Genomic DNA, 21,271 nt, shown 5'->3' on the forward strand with positions numbered 1-21,271 from the left:
TGGTTAGTCAACACGAGGGGATCTGCCAACCGAGCTGGCCCTGCCCAGTCAGAATCCTTACGTACTGTGGAAGGGGATAGAGTCCCTGTAGTGCACACAAAAAGTATGCTGGGCAAAACAGTCTGGGTTCTTCCTGCCTCCGGCAAAGGCAAACCCATTCGTGGGATTGCTTTTGCTCGAGGACCTGGGTGCACTTGGTGGGTGATGCGGGAGGATGGAGAAATCCGATGTGTGCCTCAAGGGGATTTGATTTTGGGTGAAAACAGTCAATGAACTGAATGGCACAATGTGAGCTGCTATATAATACTGTGTGTCACCTCTGTGTTGTACCAATGATATCAGAGTACGAGCCTCCCAACCTATGGAAGATCAACTATGAAACAAGCCGTGCAGCAGTGATGGAACGATGACTGACTCGGTATGCAGCGACCCAACGCCACACACCATCTCTCCCACCCGGAAAGACTGATACAACAGATGGAGCTCAGAGTCATGGACTGGATGAACTCAATGGACATTTTTAATGGACATTGTACAGGGAAGGTCCATGAACTAAGGGAATGATGTCTGTGTATTATGTTAAAGGATGGGAAGGGGAGGGGTGGTGGTTGGTATGGTTGTATTGCATCATATGGGACCTGGGCATGGTGTAAATGGTATGGAATAAGGGGTGGAGAATGTGCTGGTTTTGGCTGAGAAGGGGTTAATTCTCCTCACTGTGGGGGTCGGCTACCTTTCCAGCTTCCCGCGCTCTGCCGCGTGGCGGGGGGGGGGCTGGGAGGGGCAGGGCCATGGTGGGGGCGGCTGACCCCGACTGGCCAATGGCAGGTTCATTCCATACCATGTGACACCATGACCAATATATTGAGGTGGGGGCAGTTGCAGGGAGCACGGAGGCGGCGCGGTGTCGGGTCGGCGGGCGGCGCGCGGCTGCGGCGCGGGCAGTTTGTTCCGGCGGTTCGTTCCCCCTCTCCCCTCCCTTCCCCCCACCCCCCCCCCCCCGGGGCTTTGCGCCTCTCGTTGTTCTCCTTTACATTGCATTTCTACTGTTGTTTTCTTTTAATTCTCGTTGTTCCCCTTTACATTGCATTTCTACTGTTGTTTTCTTTTAATTTTAATTATTAAACTGTTCTTATCCCAACCCACGAGCGTTACCCTCCTGATTCTCTCCCCCATCTACCGGTGGGGAGCGAGCGAGCGGCTGTGTGGGGCTGAGCTGCCGGCTAAACCACGACAAAAGGGTAAGAAATAAGCTGGACATATGAAGCCTTGAAGCTCTGAAGGGTATTATAGAAGTCCCAATCCTGGGCGCAGACTTAAGCTATGCCATCATCTATCATCCCAAAAGGACCCTCAGTTCCCTTGCACCTCAGCACGGCCTGTGCCCCACATCCTTCTCAGTAATAATAGTTACTGGGGCTCTGACACCAGCTATGTGAGCCACTCTTTGGTCTCAAATGGAGGCATGTGGGAATACTTACCTGAAATGGAAGTGAGCAATGTCATCAATATTTCTGAAGATGGTGGATTTCTGACTTGCGACAGCTCCTGGGACACTGGGACAGGTCTCAGTGTACTTAAGGTGATGAGTCTGGAGGAACTGTAGATCTTGAATGTAATCCTCTTCTGAGATCAACAGCTCTTGAATAAGAACACTGAAGGGAAGACAAACAGGCAAAAGAAATCACAGAAAAGTCATCACAATTATCCTTGACATCCTGAGAGACTGTTAGGCTGTAAAGTAGAGATATATGATCAGAGGAACAGACTCCCTGGAGTGTGCTGACTAGATCCCCTCTGACCATAAGAGGAACGTAGACACCCTGCTCATGGAGTGACACCTCTACTGAACAGACATCTACTGTTAGGGCAGATTAAACAGCATGAGCAACAAAACAATCCATGTAAAGTAGGCAGTAGCAATTTCAATGCCACTTTACGCAGTCAAGAAAGCAACTGTCTCCATGAGGGCACTCTCAGCAGTGTGCTGCGCTGCAAGGGAGCAACACAAGGTTGAGTGCTTTCACCCCCTCTTTGGACATCATCCTCAGATATAGGGAACCCCGAAGTACTGTAGGTTAGGATTTTGTGAAATCAGACAGCTTCTGGAATGACATCACGTAAAACTTTCCTTTCAAGTCATCCAATATGACTTAGATTGCCTGGAACTTTCCTAGGCTGAAATCAGTGGCAAAACCTAATCAAAGCTCACAAATTACCAGTCTGAGAGAATCAAGGGTTTGCTTGATTCTGGGAAATAGGAGGTGGCAGGACTCAGCAGAGGAAAAACAGTGACTGACAGGAGGGACCTAGACGCCAACATTCAAGTTAGTTCAAAAGGCAGGAAAACCAAGGGTGCAAATACCAAATGACACAAGCTCACCTTAGCTTCCTTTTATATTCGTCTTCAGAAACAAACTCTCCAGGGAACTCGGGAGCTTCTGTTGTTCCCCACTCCGGTGACAACTAAAACACCAGAAAAAAGAAACATTATTCTTTTAAGTTAACAGTGCTTTTATCCATGCACACTGAGGAATATCCCTCGCATGTTCACAGTCCCTTTCAACAATTCCTAAAACAATGTGAAAGTTCCTTTTTGCTGGGGGATGATTAGGTCTTTCAAACCCAGCACATAGACAGAAATATTGTCTAATCAAAATATGAAAAAGTCTAATCACGTTACAGGCCCCTTCAACAACCTCCTCATCCATCACCCCTTGCAAAATGGATGGCTCTAAACTTCAACAGGAGCAAGTAGTTTTACAGGAAAAATAAACACAACATGATCAGTCACCTTTAATTTCTTGTCCAGATAAGCTGGAGATACCCAACCCTGTCGAGAGGGACTAGATTTTGTGGGTTTAGTCCTGACCAGCCATTTCAGAGGATGAGCTGAATCAAGGACTTCCACATATTGGCCTTCCTTCAAAGTGATGGTCTCCCTGTCAGGCGCAGCAGGCACGTAGTCAGCTGTGACCATGTAGACATCAAAGATCTGCAGGCATGAAACAACAGTTATTTTGTGCTCTGAAAAAAGAGTGCAGTAACACCAGCAGAACACAAGCGCTTATCTTTGTTTAATGTTTTATTCTCCAGCCCTTGTATGGCAAAGAGAATCACTTTTTGCTTTTTTGCAAGTGTAAGACTAAATCTCTAGGAGGCTCAGGCCATATTTTCGAAACTACCCGAGGTGTTTTGGATTTACACCATGAAACAGTGGATTTTTCTCCCATCCTGAAAATGTCAAAATAAGTTAACATTTCCAAAGTTTAATTTCTTTTTTTTTTTTTAGGAAGTGTTTGAAATGAACACCCAAAAAAGTTCTAATTTTCATGAAATTCTCATTTTTCTCATGAAGAACTCTCAACAAAATTCTTCTGACCACCTCTATCCCACGCCACAGAAAATCAAGCTCTGTCTTTCTGAAGCTCAGCCATGAAAGCAAAAGACGCCAGATAATGGGTATGTTTTGACCATGTTGACTTGAACAACTTGCTCAAGATCACACCGTGAGCATTGGAATTTGATTCTCTCTGCGGTACGTCACAGACCCAATATTTAACCACTAAATACACCTACTGAACTACATCCCTAAAGGGGATGGAGATCCTTAAACCATAGGAGGTTGGTCTTTCTCAGTTTTCTCCTTGTGTCAAACTTGTCCATAAAGATATCATACCTCTCCTCTGGAATCCCCATCTTCAGATTCAGAGGAGGACTCCTGAGCAATGGATGAAGGTCTAGATCGTCCATGGCGAGGGGATGCTGAGGGAGTTTTTGATTCATCATCACTTTCTGCGCCTGGCACTCGAAGTGTAGCTAAAAAGCAGAGCAACAGCAAAGTGTGAAATAAAGATCTCTAATTTGAACATGAGCCAAATCTATAATTTTCAATCTCATAAAATAATTGTTCCCTAGGAATAGCAGAATTTGTAGTATTTAGTGTGATCTCCTATTGGTATTTAGGATTAAACAAATAATTGGGACATTTTAATACACGAGGTTGCATACCCAATGCATGCATTGCCTCTGCACTGTGAGAATATTTGTAGGAGAGGTAATGCCTCTATTTTTGCTTCGAGCTAAAATTTTACTGCAAGATAGTCAGTATGTGATACACAAACCCAGATTTTTCATTTAATTCAACAAATCATTGGATTACTGCACAGCTGTGTGCACAGTTTTCAGCCTCAACTTGATTTTAAGATCTCATTATGAGGCAAAACTTGGATGTGAGAAGTCTTCAAAACAGGATTGCTTTTGGATTCAGGAGTGGTGAATATCTGAGGAACTTGAAATACCTAAGATGTTCAAAATATGCATCAATTTTTACAATTTGCCCTCCACTCTAAAGCTTACAGTTATTCCTGATTATTTGAATAAACACTGTATATATAAAATGGAGACAATCCTTCTTAGTTCACTGTAGTAGCTTTTTTGCCTAGTTCAAAACTGTAGAATAAGACATACAGTTTGGATAGACTCTTACTAAAAATTCTCAGTTCTAAGCATTTACTTATGCTTACGTAGAATGGCTGTCTCAAACCTGCCTCATAAATCTCACTGATATTTAAAGTCCAAATGATACCTAAAAAAAAAAAAAAGAAAGATTGCATGTTTTTCAATACTAATTCAATTGTGTTGGCCAGGCTTCTTACCCTGATTTATTTTTGCAGATACCATTTCTGAGATACGCGAGGTGAGTTTCTGGAAGAACTCATCTGAGCCAACATCAGCTAAAGAAATAGGGCTTTTGGGTACACCTCCCCTACCACCTTCAAGGTCTCCTGGAAAAGAGAACGTTTTCTATTAAGCAGGCTGTGGCATTGGAAAGTCATCTTTTTGAGTAACAAAAGCTTCTGTGGAAGGAAGGTCTAACTTTCTTCACTCCCCCTGTTTTTAAAACTGTGCTTGTTCAAATTTCATCTGAATAATTCCCCCCTGAACAGAGGTCAGTCCTGAAAAGTTCCAACATTTCAGACAGTTTCAAGAAAACAGGACAAAAGTAGGTGGTAATAATGAAATACATAGACAATATCAGCTGTAGATGTGCAGGGCAGGAGTAAGAAAGAGAAAATAGCTGCTTTTACCTTCTCTTGTTTCAGAGGGATGAACAGCTCTGAAAAAAAAAAGAGGAAAGCAGAGTTAAAAGTTAAAATAAAATGTGTAGTGTGGAGAGCTAAATAAGAAACACCTCTTCCTTCTCACAACTTGTATGTGAAGGTTGGGAGTATCTAATTTAGGACTCTGGATTGCAGGTGCTGGTAGCCAATACTCTCCAGGGCCACTATAAAAATGAGAACTGGGGGACCTGGCTCGTACCGGCACAAAAACACTTGGGTGTCTTAGACTTTGAGCCAAATCCCATCTGAGAATTCTCCTTATTCCTGACTTTTATCTCAAACTGTTGCTTGAGAAGACCTGGCTGCTCAGGGAGTGGGGTGCAGAACAGAGTAGCCTCCATCTCCCCGGTGCTGCTGGGACTTTATTCCCAGCTGACACTGAAATAAAATTATTACAGTTGGAGACATTACAACAAGTGGGATCTGTAGTCCCAGTCAGTTTTCAGTTAACTAATTCTCAACAATTTCATGTGGTTTCATCAAGAAACCAAGGACTGGAGAATATGCAGATGCTGTGGTCCTGCCATGAGACCACATCATGATGCCCGTGTGTCGGGGAAGCAAGCTGACTGCTGGCACTGCAGTGGTTTTGAGGTCCAAAGAGACCCTCGCTACGCTGACAGCTTTACCAGCACTAGATTCATTCATGCAAGCAGGAATGGGGCAGGGGACTATATTGTCATCGCTGAGTGGAAATGGCTTCACGGATGTGAAGAACTACCAGCATTTGCATCTGATGAAGAGTGTTTGAGGTGTTTCCCCAGACTACAGCTCTGCCAAAACACTAATATCCTGAAGTCAACATCTCTGCTATTCCTGTGCATTTTGGAGGCAGGATATAAATTTTCATTGCACAAGCTGTTCTGCCCTAATTCTCCGTTAGTACAGAGGAAGCAGGAGGAAGTTCGCTCCGCTTGATATCTGATAAACTATACATCACTAAGTATGCCTAACAGAGCCTGGGCACATCCCTGGGAGAGGTTGGAGGGGAATAACTGAATTCACACTGCAGCTTTCTTCACTTTCTTCACTCTTTTTCAGAGGAAGACTGATCAAGCCTTTCAGGCTAAGCATATTCTAGAAGTTAAGGTGTGTTCAGGTGGATACTGCTTTTTGAGACTGTACCTGCCTCGTATCCAAGCCAAGAACGGCTAATTGAGGAGGTTGTTCTTCAGGTGCATTTGTAAAGAAGTTTGTGAGCGGACCTTTTCCATCTACTCCTTTTTCTGTGAAGGGTCAGTGTATTTCAGTGTTGACAAGTAACAGACCTTGACCCTGTGAAATTTTTGGGCGTTCTGCATAGGAGATGGAAAAGCAGCAATAATTTTATATGACCTACCCATTTTTTTTGTCCTTGTTCTTATCCTCCCTGATAATCAAGCATAAATGGCTGACATTGATACTATTTATAACACTTTCCATTCTAGGACCTCAAACCCTAGTGCTGAGATTTGAATATAAGATGTCCAAAGTGGGCACTGCCTAAAAGTGACTCATGGACACTCCTGCAGGGTGTTACCTGCACTGTTCCCCTTCAGCAATGGGTGGCCACACTTACCCCAGCGTGGTCATGATGGCTTCTGACACCATCACGCGCTCCTGGGTCAGAACTTCAGCCTCTTTCACTGCAAGATTAGGGTTTGTCATTAGAAGACAAAAGTAGAGTAGGAAAAGACAAAGGTTGGGTATGTTCTTTTTATGTATTTGATGTAGTCACATTTTCTAGACATGGATTACTGGGAACACTGGAATACTGAATCTGCCCTGTTAGCAGCTCCTGACCTGGGATACATACTCCCACTCATATGATACAAATAGTTTGCTCTTTGCCCTATTGATGTAGGTGTATGATTGCCCCATTTCTCTACATTGATCAGGCCATGCTCCTGTAGTTCTTGGTAGAGTAAAAATGTGGGATGCCAGGAAAGTTAACAGAAAAACAGTGTCTTTCACAGGGCTGCCCCTACTCCCAGCCTATATTTTTTTGTCCTCCATCTTACTGAAGGAATTGTCCCAGGAGAGGCCCTGGAAAGCTCTGCAAAAGGGGAATCAAACAACTCTACCTGCCTTAAAGCCATTCTACACTGCAAAATACCTTAGCAGAGTGAAGCCCTCAAAATAATTTTAAAATGGTGACTTTTTCTAGTTACTTTACATTGCCTTTCTTCTTTTCTTTTTCCTTTGTGCTTAATTTGGCTGTTTCTTAGACTTGTCTTCTGTTTATACAGAGAGATGTTGCTGATAATCCAAGATAGGGTCAGAAATCTTAAACATTATAGAAGTAAAGAGTATAATCATTTGCAAGGCAAGCAAAGTCATGGCTTATCTTGGGAAAATACATTTTTGTCAGTTGTGATTTGATTAATTTCCTTATCGGTCATACTTGTTTTTCTCTTAGGCACTGTATAAAAGGTAATATAGAGAATATGTTTGTATTGTAAGAAAGATTTACCATCTGCAACTTCCAGGGTGGCGGTGCAGATGGACTGGCCAGCCTTGTTGGTAGCAATGCATGTATAAGCTCCACTGTACTTCTTTTTAACATCCAAGAGGATTAGACTGTGATGCATATTTGAACTGGCAAGTTTATACCCAGGAGTGTCTGGTTTGATCCACAGGATGTCTTCCCGAGACTCTTCTTTCAGCCAAGTAATAGTTGGTGGTGGATGTCCTAAAGAAAAACCAATGAAATGAGCTTTAATGTTCCTAATGGTATTTCTTCCTTACGATTACAAGCCATGCTGTGAATAAATGCTATTTTGATCTTTTCCTGATACTTCTCCAATAATAACAAACATAATATATCATAAAGGAACACAAACCTTTCTCCAGCACACTCATAAATACATTAAAGCTTTTTGTAAAACCAAAACTGTTAATCATAAGACTAATAAGTGTTATTATCCCTGTTTTTACATGCAGAAAAATGGAGGTGAAGATGAGTAAGATGCTTTTCTGTAAAGCACGTAAAGTCTCTTACAAAGCTGGGAGTAGAGTCCCAGACTTCAGATACAGGAGATGAGGCTACAATGGCTTGACCCAGGGAGAGTCTAGAATGTGTCGTGAGGTTGTGCGATTGAAGTGTTATGCAGAGAGGTAAGGTATCTATCCACTTACCTTCAACTTTTACAGATAATGTGATGCTTGCACCTTTTTTCACCTTTTTGTTAGTAAATCTTTCTAGGAACCTTGGTGGTATCAGCTGCTCATGGGAATCTGAAAAAGACATTCATTACTGATGAAACATGGTGACACCTTCTGTGTGAGTTTAGACTACTGAAAAATTCCTAGGGGTTCTTTATCACCTGCAATGGCATCTCTCACCTGTTTCTGATGGCTCTTCTTTCTCATCAGGATCTGTAACACAAGGAGAAAACATCAAAATGACAAATACAAATACCTATCTTTCCATGACTTGAAGAAAAAAGAAGTGACTCCAGGGCATGATTCCTTGCAGAAGATATTACGCAGAAATGTTTGTGTGATTTATAAGAGGCCCTCTTAATGAACTGTTAAACTCAATGAGATCAGGCAGGAATAAAATGTGTATTTATGAGACAACAGTCAGACCCTAGAGAAGTGACATGTCTCATCTTCGGGACACACAGTAAATTTATAGGTAAACCGAGATTAAAGCATGTCATCTTCTATCTGCAGACTGCCCCACCTCACTTTACTTTGGTAGGCTTTCTCAAAAAAAACCAACCAACTATATGAAATGGAAAAAGCCACTGGAGTAGAGAAAAGCAGGTGCCAAAACCAGCCCAATACCTACCTTTGACTACCAGCCTGGCCGATGAATAAGCAGAACCAGCTGAGTTGATAACAAATATTGAGTACTGGCCAGCATCTTCCTTAGTGACATCACGAATTTCTAGCGAGTGGAATTCCTGTTTATCAGTCTTCAGGATGTGATCCGAGGCCTTTAACGGCTGCCCGTTTTTGAACCAATAGAGACGAGGCTGTGGGTACCCTGAGAGGAGCAGTTACAGGCGTTGAGAACAGAATGCATTGGCAACATCAATTTGGGAGCACCTCCAAACAGGCAGATCCTCCTGAGCAGGAGCCAAGGAATCCTCAGCTCTGCCCAGGGCTGCTGTTTCAAGGATTTACCTAATTAAAATGGCTGAAAACTCATGAAATCCTATTTATTTGTTAAAGTTTATTCTTTTCAGTTTCTGGCACTCCCCCTATTAGCTACATGTGCAAATGCCTTCTGGGTGGGAAAGGCGACTTAAGTCTGGTTTACAATGTAAACAAAGAGAAAAGTGGAAGCCAAAACAGTTCTTATCATTTTTATAGCAGCAATTGGAGAAACCAGGAGAACCCCTACCTCTCCCTACCACAGAGAGTCAACACCAGGAGGATGTTTTTTGCAGTTTTTAGATTGTAGCAACAACCCATCATACAGTAAGGCAAATCCAGGACTGTTTAATTTATTAAAGAGAATAAAAGACACCCTCACTATCTTTTTTTTAATTCCTTATTGCTCCTCTATAACTAATGTGCTCAGAGCATTACAGGACTCAGTTTTCAGAATTGCATGCCTGTAATTATGCCTGGAGAAATGGACACAGACTGAGACACTTAATCTGCCTGAGTCTGCTGCAAGAGTCAATGTTCATCAGCATGAACACATTCTTCTAGCTGGTTTACGCAAATGTGGTGCAAGATGCAGGGACTGGGGTCACAGCTGCAGAACCGCACATCGGAAACCATGTCTAGCACTTCAACCTAACAGCAAACCTGGAACAACTGATGGGCTCCGCTCACCTTTCACCTTCAGGTGAAATTTAGCCAGTGATGCTCCAGGTGCCACATGAATATCATGAAGCTCATCAAAGATCTGGGGCAATTGCTCCTCCTCAGTGGTAGATTCCTCCTGTTCTCGGCTAAGAGCAATCAGAATTAGAAAGAAGAAAGCCAGCAAGCCAGAAAAAGTTTAGGAATCAGAATCACCTATTTCAGGTTAATTCAGTGTGTGGGTTTTGTCATCATGACGACAGATTTGGACCGTATGACATTAAAAGTAATGGAGTGATACCATGAAGACATACCCAGGCTAGCCTGAAGGCAGCCAGAGCAAGATTCAACATGATAAACATCCCGCTGTTGCAGTTATTGCATCTCAGCTGGTCTGGCCATTCCTTTATGGCATTAAACTGTCCTTGCTGGATATACCAAAACCAGGCTTAACATAAATATACATATTGATCTTATTAAGTCAGGGGTTAGAAAGAGCTAGAGTTCAATATTTTACCTTGAAATATATTCTTTGGCACTGTAGTAAGAAGATGTCTCTGTTGCATCTGCTGCTGTCTCATAGTCAGTGCTGGTCACTGTTAAATGGAGAAGGAAGTGTTTTCTATAATCTGAGCTTTGAAACCGTTTTTCTAACTATAATTATAGTTTCCCTACTAAATTGAGTGAGTGGCAGGGCGATTTCATACTGCTACCGCAGCAGGATCCTACACGTCCCCGGATTATGGCAAACACCTCTGTTTATCTGAAAAGCTTTGCTCTGAGCCTTGTCTTGCAGTTGGCAAAACCCAAACAAACCCCAGAGGTTTGCAAGTGCAACGTTTTGTGGGCACCACATACATTTTATTAAATGTAAATGGTGTTTTTCTTGAAAAAAAAAAAAATTCCACCTATCAGCTCAACCCCTTCCTTTGGTTTTTCTACAGTGATTTTGAGACTTACAGTCCACTCGAAGTTCAGCCTTGGTTGAAGCAACTCCCATGTTGTTTTCAGCGAGGCAACGGTAAACACCCATGTCAGTGGGGACCACAGCGGTGATGATCAGCTGATGGCACCCTTCCTGGTCCTCATTGATCATGTAATGGTCGTTTTCTTCAATAGCTTTCCCATCCTTGAACCAGCGAACTGTGGGGAGCGGTTTGCCAACGACAATGCAGTCAAAGCTGACCGGATATCCATCTTGTACCTCTTGGTTTTGGAGCTCAGTCATGAACATGGGAGCTAAAGCCAGGGTAGTTAGGAGAGAAGAAAGGAAAACCTGGTTGTGTTGAAAGATTTTTTTTAAAAGCACTGCTGCCCAGTGCCCAAAGACTTCTGGTTTCTAGGTGTTTTTAGTTGCAGAGTGATATCTTTTCTCTGGGAAAACACTCAAGAAACTCGCTGACAAACACTATTAAGATATTCCATAACACTGTAAGCATTGCAATACCACAGCTGCAAACTATACATTGCCTCTGTTCTTCTCCTTGCCGAAATGTCTTGTCTCCCTCAGGACTGTTCTGAAAACCGCTGAATTTATTTAAGTATTATAATCATAGCATTTATGGCCATATTATGGTAGTAGGGGATATTTCTATTGGGAAAAGCAGCTTTGTAGATAAGTCAATACTTTGCAACCCCCTCCTTCATCATTAACCTGCCTCCCCTCCCTGAAAATGGAAAAGAATAAAAAATTAATCAGTTTTCCCAAAAGTGCAAAGTTTCCAGAAAAATACCTGCACCACATAAAAAATGAAGTCTTTTTGGAATTATTTACATGTGAAAAGATAACATTCTGACCTGGTCCAGCTGTCTTTTCCAAAGAATAAACAGGTTTGCTTCACCTACCTGTATCAGAAGTCAGCAAAGGTGGTGGAGGTCTCACTACTGGTGCTGCGAACTTCCCATGGGTGGGTGGTGTTGCTTTCCCGATACGCAACTCAATTTTTTTAGGGCCTTGTTCCAAAATGTCAATCTCCACAGGAATTCCCAGAGCACCAAACATCTCTCTGAATCGAGTGGCAGCAGTTTTTGCCTCAGACAAGATTTCAAACTTGATGTAGATGTACTGGTCGTCCTCACGATACGTCTGATGGTCGACCACCTCTAAGTCCCCTTCATCTGCACTGACAAAGAGCTCTTCCTCCACATCAGATATCTCTGTTGAGATCTTGGCCCTGAAGAGCCTATGAAGTCTCCTTCCTGCTTTACGGAAAGCATCATCCAGCTCACTGCCAGATGAGCTCTCTGTCTCACTGTCAGTGCTTTGTTTAACCTGCTTCTCCTTACGAAGAACTTGAGGTTCCTGAGCACCAATAACCACCTTAGCACAGTGTGAAACTTTGCCAAATTTATTGGATGCCTCACAGGTGTATTCACCCGCATCTTTCCGGTCCAGGCCAGTGATAATCAAAGAGCAGGTGCCATCACTGTAGTTGTCTATGTGATAGTAGCGACCATCTGAAAGCTCTTCCCCGTCTTTCAGCCAACGGACTTTCATGTCAGTTTTGCTGTGGGCCACACACTCAAGGTGGAGAGTGCTTCCAGGCTCACCAGAGAAATCTTTGAAAGTCTCGGTAAACACTGGGCACTCTTGTTGCTTGATCTCCTTCCTGACTTTATAGCCTTTGAAAGCAGCCTGGATCTTCACAGCTGCCTTGTTCATGGAAGGATCATCTAAATCTGGTATTTCTGGTTCAGCTGGCTTAGCAGCTGGGGCAGCCATAGCAGTCTCCACACTGGATTTCACCCACTGTTTCTGCAATTTGCCTGTGGAGATGGACTGAACCGTGCTAGTAACACTGACACTTGTCTTCCCAGCTTTCTTGAGGTAGCTCACCAGTGAAGGAGTCCCGGCTCTAGACTCATCATCTGAGCTTGTGAAAGAGAAATCTGCTTCTCCTGTCCTAGCCAGCTCATCACATGTGGAGTACTCCTCTGAGTAATAGTGAGACATCTCCGCTTCCTCCTTCTTCAACTTCTGAAGCTTCTCGTCCTCTTCAGGCACCTCGCTGATGGAATCCAAGGTGGGCTCCCGGCTCATCCGGCGTTTCTTGGCCAGGGCTTCCCACAGGAGGTGGAGGTCCCCCTCCTGAGCAGCTTCAGGGGGCAAGCTGGGCTGGACATGCCCATCCACCAGCTCTTCTGGTTGGCTTGCGGGGGGTGCTTCCCTGGCAATCTCTTTTAGCATTGTCACTGTGGGAACTGAGGAGAATTAAATTGGTAAGATGTTAAAAGTCTGTGAGTAAGCTCTGAGAATGCACAGGCAAACGTTATTCTAAAGCCTGGGCAGAAGAATATCAGTGACATTTAACTAAGCATTCTGTTGAGAACAAAATGTGAACTTAATGTGACTGGACATAGTCCTGGGCAACTTGTGCTAGGTGACACTGCTTTGAGCAGGGGGGTGGATTACACTATATCCAGAAGTCCTTTCCAACCTCAACTATCCTGTGATTCTACGCATGCTCATAAAATGTGGCCAAAACCCATTTTTTTTACTTCCTCGCACATTTGAACCCAATAAATAAATTTCTGCCCTTTTTGAATGTTGCAGCCAATGAATATCTGGTTAAGACTGTCAGTGGAGCCTGGAGAGGTATTCCAGGCCCATCTTATTTTATAGCTAGACAGGGCTTCACTCACTGCCTTGAAGAGATCTCCGCTGGTTGTAATGGGAGTTGAGACTCCCACCTCATATGGAGGTATCTGCCTGTAGAAGCTTTCGTTTAGATGTGTCTAAGTCCGAAGGTTGTGACCCTCTGGGACACTCTGACTTGCCTCTGCCTAGTGCCCAGTGCCATTTCAGATGCTCCAGGCTGGGATATCTGCACGTGGCTCTCAGATACAACCTATGAGTGCTCTGGGTCCCTCTGGAGAAGGAGATGGAGGCCAGGGGTGATATCTTGAAGTGCCTCAATGGCACTAGACGCCTGTGTGTGTGCCACTGAATCCCACCGTAGGGGCACAATTCAGCTTCCTAAACCCAAAGCCATTTGGGATGCCTGGGACAGGGGGCTGGCAGGTGCCATGCAGAACTCACAACATAGCCCTCACTTTCTGAAGTGGCAGCTGAAGGCCGGGCAGAACACCCTAAAGCATCTCAAAAGGCACCAGGAACCCATGTAAAGACAATAGTATCACACCGTAAATATCTGACTTGGGAGAATCTTATCTGAGCCGCTCAATGCTCCTAGGGATTCAGAAACGTACTGGGCAATACCAAACAGCAGGATAACAATTCTTTGTGGATTGTTATCACAGCTTGTAAAAGAAAAAGAGTTCCGGTCCAAGCTGTGGAGATGTCCCTGGATGTCCATAAACAGAACTGATTTAACATCACAGGAATGCACCCTCTGTACCTTCAAGACACAAGCTGGCAACAGATTTGACTTCTGGAGAAACCATGCAGGTATACGTGTCCTGATCTTCAGGTTTAAATGCATGAATAATGAGTATCTGCTTTTTTCCATCAGAGACGATCTCATATCTCCCTCCAGCTTGTATTTGTTCTTTTCCTTTGAACCATGTTACTCTCTCTTCAGTTTCGCTTGATAATTTGCACTCCAAGCGAGCCACCTCCCCCTCTGAGACTGATCCTCCCACCAAAGGATGGGTGACTGTAACTGGAGGCTCTGTGATTACAAAAAAAGTGAATTAACACAAAGAACATATCTCGAGGCTTTAAGGCACTCGAGATCACTCTATAAAATATCCAAGCATCCTGTCCTTCATTTATAGATTCTTTAGCTGTTGTAGACAACCAGAAATAAAAACAATAATTTAAAAAAACAACCAAAAGACTAGCAGCATCCAAAGTTCGCACTTCCAAAGATAATATCAAAATAACTTTACAGGCTCTCCCAGAGGTTAAACCAGATCCATTTAAATATATACATGCAAAAGTGGTTGCATTTTTCACATTGCTGATCTTCATTTACCCATCATCTGTATTCAAGCAGTCCTACAGATTCTAGAAGATCTTAATGTTTAGAAGTGAAGCATTTCTGAAGTGAGACAGGAAAGAAACAATAAACAGAATAAAAAAAAGAGATTATTAAAAGTGGCATTCATCCCAGCCTTGAAAGTAAAATATGTATATATATTTACAATAGCTTAGGAAGAGTAAAATTTCTCAAAAAGCATACAGAATTTAAAAATAAAAATTCTCCGTATCTTCTTTACTTTGGAAGGAGGCCTTGCAATGACATGCTGCTTGTATGACAGCGGTACTCAAAATGAAGTCAAGACAAATGCATTAAGTGTGGAGATGTTGGCCGGGATGTAAAGCACGCAGGTGAGCTCCCAAAAGCAGCACGCTCCTGAGCGCGATCTGCCCCCCTGCACAATTCGCCAGGGTGAGGGAGCCACTGCCCAAAATGCCTTGGGTTTGTCATAGACAAAGTCAGCATATGCAGAGTTATCAGGGTCCAGCACTGGCAGTTGTTACGTTGCAAAAACATCATTTTGTATCTGAGCCTTAAGTGAAAGAGGATTTTTTATTATTATTCTCACTTCAAGGAATTTGTTGGGCACTCGGCTACCGCAGAAAGAGTTGCAAGAAAAGAAAGATTGAGGGAGTGTCTCTCCATCTCACCGTAGCTTCCAAAGTTTCACCAACAGACAGCAAAGGAACTGTGTCCTCCAGCATTTCTTTGTGGGGGTTATTGAAAAAGATACACAAATAAAATAATGAAAAAGAAAGATGGGTGAAGAAGACAACGCTGCCCACCCACTGCATTGGTACCAGGGTCTTGGTTACCCTGAATGCATTCCAACATGCCCCTTTTGACTCATTCCAACCTAATTCCACCAGAAAAGAAACTCACGGTGACTGAACAACACATGGATGCAGTGCAGGCTGCGAGACAGCTTGATGCATTTTGGAGAAAATAAGTGTTGAGTACTAACAACACAGCAGGTTTTGTTCGCAGCAGCCCAGAACAACTTTTCCAAGCTATTTCTCCTCTATTTTGTTGGCAGCAAAGCACTGAAAGATGTTGCAGAGTGAACTCTTCCAGGAGATGCCTGGAACGGGTGAAGCAGGCATGCCATGCGAAACACAAGGTCTACAGCAGCTTGCAGTCCTCCATGGGGACATCTCTGTTCTCACCTAGTCGCACCACCTGAGGGAAGTGCACCGGCTCGCTGGCCCCAACTTTGTTTATAGCCGAGACACGGAATCTGTAGGGTTCACCCAGGGTGAGATCGTCCACCATAAACTCTGTGTTTTGAATAAGGCCCTTGCTGCATGACTGCCAGCCAACACCTGGGATTTTCCTCTCCACGTTGTAGCCTAAGATGTCACAACCGCCGTCGCTCAACGGCTTGTACCAAGACAGAGTTACAGATTGGCTGCTCTTACTTAAAACTTCCGGTTCTTCAGGTGGATCAGGGTGGGCTGAAGGCACAACAGAGGTCCCGTGATGTATGACATGGGCAATAATGCTTTATACTAAAACAACCAAGAGCTTTCTACAAGCAAAGAGAAGGAAGCACAACAGACTCGTTATTTGTCTATTGTAAAGTTGAGTGGGTACGTGCCCATCCCATGACCGTGAGACGTACCTGTGCACCACTGGGTTTTCCTTCGCCTGCCCTGGTCTACACTGTTAATGACAAACATTCATTTTCCAGCTGTCATCTCACATACTTAATATTGTTGTGATACTTGCATATTGTCATGATTTTTTCCTGCTGTTTTGTCCCACCCAGCTCAAAATAAAGATGAACCTACACTTCCATATTATCAAGGAACTCAGCTGAAAACTTCAAGTACGTTTGGGCCTTGAACATATTTATTTCAGGTCTGGCCTGAACAGAAATCAAAATATTGTTGGACTACAGAGTAACTTTAGTAATTTACTAGCAAGTCACTCAATTTCTGTGTGGTTGCTATATATGTCACAGCGCCAGGCAATAGCAAATAAATATATAATGGGAACGGTCTGGTGTCCTAGTAGTTTAGCTACTGATGATCATGCTCAGTACATTGGAAAATTTTCCTCACTTAATTTACACTTTGGCTTAGAAGACAGATATAATTCTTTTAGCCTTCAAGTTCAAGGCATTTGCCAGGTAAATGACCTGCCACAATGTACCAATCCAGCAGCTTAAAGGCAAATAAGGTCAACAGACAGTTCTTTAATTCTGGACACAACAAACAACATAAAAATTAATTTTCTCTATTTTCAGCCAAACTTCATACAGAAAACCTGCAAACAGGAGGAGTTCATGAGGACAGTATTTTGCATTTCCTGAAATGTAGGTGCCCAAAATAAGAAAATGCTGTTTAAACCCATCAACAACCCTTTTTTTTTTTTTTTGTGGAAATGACTGGAATATATCAGAGAACTCTCAAGCCTCAGAAATCATTAGACAGACAGACTACACATAATTTAAAGAATGGATGGTCAATCAATGTCTCTTGAACATCTCAGCTACAGTGTACAGCTAAAACACCTTGCAATTATCTCGTAACCTTCACTGGGGTTGTGCTGGCGTGACCCACCTGCCTCACTATGGGAAGGAGCCAGACCTTGGGCTCTGGAATGGACATTGATGAATCATCGGTCTAAGCTGCCCCATGAGGGAATTAGCAAACTATTGTCTTTTCTACTTGTGAAGTACTCCAAGGGCTATTAACTCTTGTATCTCTGAAGTACAGGTGTGTGTTTCATGGATCTCACCCACATGAAGATTTTAATATGTAACTCATTAATCTGGAAAACTGGTTGCACTGCACTTGAGTAGATTACCAGGTTTCAAAGGGTTTTCTGTTGCCCTGGATAATTTTTCCAGGTACACTCTATTTCAGCTCCCTCCCACGTCCACATTTGCTGAGGGTGATGCTGAGCTTTGAGTAAGTTGATTTCCATTAGACTCTATGTTATATTTTACAGAAGACTACAGCTAAAGAAAGCCTTTGACCATCTCTATCATCACTATATAATCATTGATATAATTTTCTTCTGATGAGGTGGACTATTTCTGGTCAAAAAACAAGTTGCCCAGTAGCACCTTCTCAGACTAAGAACACTAGCCTGGGACATGCAAGGCAAAGAGAAAAGAATCAGTACAAAGATTAGAAAATTCAGTGTTGTAGCTCAATACCAAAGTCTGAGGTTTCAAGTGCCACAGGGCTAAAAGGACAGACACTTACCTATCACAGATAACTTGGCTGATGAAATTGCTTCCCTGGAAGCAAAGGTCACCTCTCCAGAATGATGCGGTTGGGCTTTTTTCAGAATAAGTTTGTATTTGTTTCCACATGCTTGTACCTCCCAGTCCTCATCCGCCTGGATCTCTATGTCGTTACTATACCAGGCAACTTCAGTAATTGGCACAGCTTCACTTAGAACGCAGCTAAATGTAGCTTTCTCCCCTGGAGAGACTTCCACATCTGTGAGAGGCTGCAAGATATCGAGGCGCCATCCTGTAGATAAAAATAGTTAATCAAGCCCTCAGTCACAGAAACAAATACAATCAAGAGATTTTGTGAATATTTATGCTGAAGCTCGGACAGTCAGGCCTTGGAGAGCAATGAGATCATTGAAAGGGAGGTTACATATATCGCTAGAACAGATGGTATCATTGGGGACTGAAACTTTCCAAAACTTTCAGGAGCAAAAGCCAACCTAACAATGCCTTTCTTTCCCAAGTAGCAGATGGAGATGGAAATACCATGCTATGACTGAGGATGCTTGTTCTTGTACTCGAAAGGGGTTCCGATCCCCACACGGGTCTCCAGTAATAGCATAAAATACAAGGATTCAGAGATAATACTCTTGCTGGTATAACACTCACCTCTAAAGCCCTGAAGTACCTATAAAAACAACCCAACTCATCAGGACAATGACAACTGTAAGACAGTCATTTGCTGCTAACTCGTTGCCAACTGATGGTGCTTATATCCGTGTCATGGCATACGGAACAAGAAAAAAAATGAAATTGTAAACCATCATCCATTCATTGTGTGAGAAGATGATTTAGGTAAGAAGCAAGCAACAAACGCAACTTTTCCTCTCTGCTTCTCACCATATTTTCCTGGTTCATCTGCCCTTTCCAACCAGAAATTTAAGACTACCCATGCACAAGTCCTTCAGTTACCTTTCACCGTCAGGAAGGCTGAGGTCACTGCATCGCTGCACATGAAAGTCACCCTGCAGCTGTCCCGGGGAGTTAGGTTCTTCAGCAGCAGAAGATGCCTGCGTCCATTTTCAAAGTAAACCATCTCTGTGTTTTCTGTAGTTTTGGCAGGTTCATCATCAATCAGCCAGTTGTAATTGTAGCACTCGGGCTTGGAAAGATAGCATTCAAACAGGGCTTCCCCTCCCTCCACGGCTTCCACATTCTCCAAGCCTTGGACAATGCTGTTCTTGGCTAGCAAAGAAGGACAACGAACGGTATTAATTGTTTGGCCATGCATATCTGAATATTAACAAGCCTCGGAGCACTGGATGCGTCCCACTGCTGGAAAGCTGATGGAAAGGATGTGGATGCGATAAACTGTGCTGGTAGGTTTAATTGTTGATGTCAACCGTGCTCTAATGCAACACTGTATTTAAAAACATTTTAAAGTAATGAGATAATTAAAAAATAATGATAAACCTCTAGGCCGTCTAGCGTTTCATCTAGAATTCCTCCAGAAACCCAAGTTCTGTTTTCACAAGTAACGAAAAAAATGTTGGTGTTTATGTGAATCAGGCCAATCGTCGATAGGAAAGGATAGCTCAGGAACATGAAGCATAACCAAATTCCTCCTGTCCCACAGCAGGAGGCATTTCCCACGGATCTCCCAGGCAGCGCAGTTATTGTCATAACTGGGGAGATGCGAATCCACTGAGAGCTCATGATAAAATCTTACTACGCAAAGCAAATTTGAGAGAATATTATAGCTGGCAAAGCCATAGTGACTGTCACCTGAGTTAAAAAGTCCGCCTCTAGGAAACACCCAAAAAGTTAAAATCCGTATTAACAGTATTTTGTATAGTAAATTTCTGAGTTATTACAAAAGCTCTGTGATAATGTATTAGGTTTATCTTCTCATGCGTGTGTGAATTATGTGGTCAGAAACATGCACGTATCTACACACTCCGTTTGCCCGCAGAGTCATGCATCAGTTGGCGTTTGTACGTAAACAATCGGCCTGATGCAAAATTAAACGTGGGCTGGTACATGTGAATATAATTCGTGTTAGACCAGCTACATGGACAAATTACATGCACAGCAGTGGGAGTGGGGACACACGGTTGAGGAAAGACAGTTTACATAAATGCCATAAAATGGTCTATAATAGAAACCAATGCTTTAAGACAATCCTGTTTAGATCTCTATAACCATTATCTGGAACTGTTCTAAGGAAAAAAACACGTTGAAAAGTTTATTTAATAGCAAAAAAATAAATGCATGAGTTATGAAAAAAAATCTGTATTTTATAATATTCATATTTATGGAGAACAATGAGGGATTTGTAAATCCTTTCAGAATGCATAATTTTATTAGAACAAATCCAAGCTGTTTATTTGTGCACTTTTGGAGCACTGATTTCCCTAACTATGAATGAAAAGCAGCTAATTGCAAATCCTACCTCCTCTGGGATGCTTTCAGATTATGTTCATTAGCATCTTTTTAAATGCCTAAAATGAAAAGCGCTTATCAATGTAGAAAATATTGTAATAAATAATACCCTGCTCTTCTGTACTCACAACTCTGGTGAAGCAAGAAGGCATAATTGCCTAACAAAACACAAATATTCAGAAATCAAACCAGAGCTGTTACTCTTGCTGATCACACTAATTCACCTGGTGACCGAAAACAATAATTCCATACACAGAATAAAAAAGTAAGAAACATCAAGATAAAATCCTAAATCTATTATTAATATTTTTATTTACTGTTTCTCAGGGCCCTCACAAATACTGATGCCAAGTGAGAAGGTAATTCCTGAGTGATCTGGATTTGAAATAAGTAAAATACCAAGCTACCTTTGCTTAGCTGAAAATAAAATTAAATTCCACACTATCCATTAGACACTGGTTTTAAGGCACACTGTGTGGAAAAAGCACTCTGTAACAGCAAAAATTACTCTTATTATGCCTTTGGATTAACGTTACGTCTGTGATTTTACAACGATTCAGCAGGACACATCCCATTGCGCTGATGTTCCTGTTCGTTGTAGAAGAGGTATGATGTGTAAGCGGTGTAATAAGTGAGCGTTAATTAGAACTAAGCTCCAGTGAAACACTGCAGGTTTCATATTCTGTTCCCATTAGCTCCCAGCTACTTTTATCATCGTTATCAGTACTGGAGTGAACACCTAAGAGCGGGTATCTGATATGTCACTTATTGTGACGTGCTGCCATGAATTTTCCACCTCTTTTATTTGGAACCCATGATAGTCTTCCTCT

The 21,271-nt window shown here is 42.7% G+C and overlaps 1 protein-coding gene across 1 annotated transcript in view; it reads right to left on the minus strand.

The window, feature by feature from the left end:
• OBSCN (obscurin, cytoskeletal calmodulin and titin-interacting RhoGEF) overlaps positions 1–21,271 on the minus strand; it is a 198,702-nt gene that overhangs the window by 65,538 nt on the left and 111,893 nt on the right. The window contains exons 67-85 of the mRNA XM_064445166.1: positions 18,972–19,244; positions 18,025–18,297; positions 15,976–16,263; positions 14,225–14,497; positions 11,712–13,067; positions 10,827–11,105; positions 10,384–10,462; positions 9,897–10,015; positions 8,899–9,096; positions 8,448–8,480; positions 8,241–8,339; positions 7,576–7,794; positions 6,682–6,748; positions 5,091–5,119; positions 4,659–4,787; positions 3,680–3,819; positions 2,795–2,995; positions 2,384–2,466; positions 1,482–1,655 (exon numbers count right to left, since the gene is read on the minus strand). Coding sequence (XP_064301236.1) covers positions 1,482–1,655; positions 2,384–2,466; positions 2,795–2,995; positions 3,680–3,819; positions 4,659–4,787; positions 5,091–5,119; positions 6,682–6,748; positions 7,576–7,794; positions 8,241–8,339; positions 8,448–8,480; positions 8,899–9,096; positions 9,897–10,015; positions 10,384–10,462; positions 10,827–11,105; positions 11,712–13,067; positions 14,225–14,497; positions 15,976–16,263; positions 18,025–18,297; positions 18,972–19,244 — 4,312 coding nt within the window. The remainder of the gene's footprint in view (positions 1–1,481; positions 1,656–2,383; positions 2,467–2,794; positions 2,996–3,679; positions 3,820–4,658; positions 4,788–5,090; positions 5,120–6,681; positions 6,749–7,575; positions 7,795–8,240; positions 8,340–8,447; positions 8,481–8,898; positions 9,097–9,896; positions 10,016–10,383; positions 10,463–10,826; positions 11,106–11,711; positions 13,068–14,224; positions 14,498–15,975; positions 16,264–18,024; positions 18,298–18,971; positions 19,245–21,271) is intronic.

Source organism: Phalacrocorax carbo, chromosome 2 (genome assembly GCF_963921805.1).
Source record: "Phalacrocorax carbo chromosome 2, bPhaCar2.1, whole genome shotgun sequence".
In the NCBI taxonomy this organism is placed as follows: Eukaryota; Metazoa; Chordata; class Aves; order Suliformes; family Phalacrocoracidae; genus Phalacrocorax; species Phalacrocorax carbo.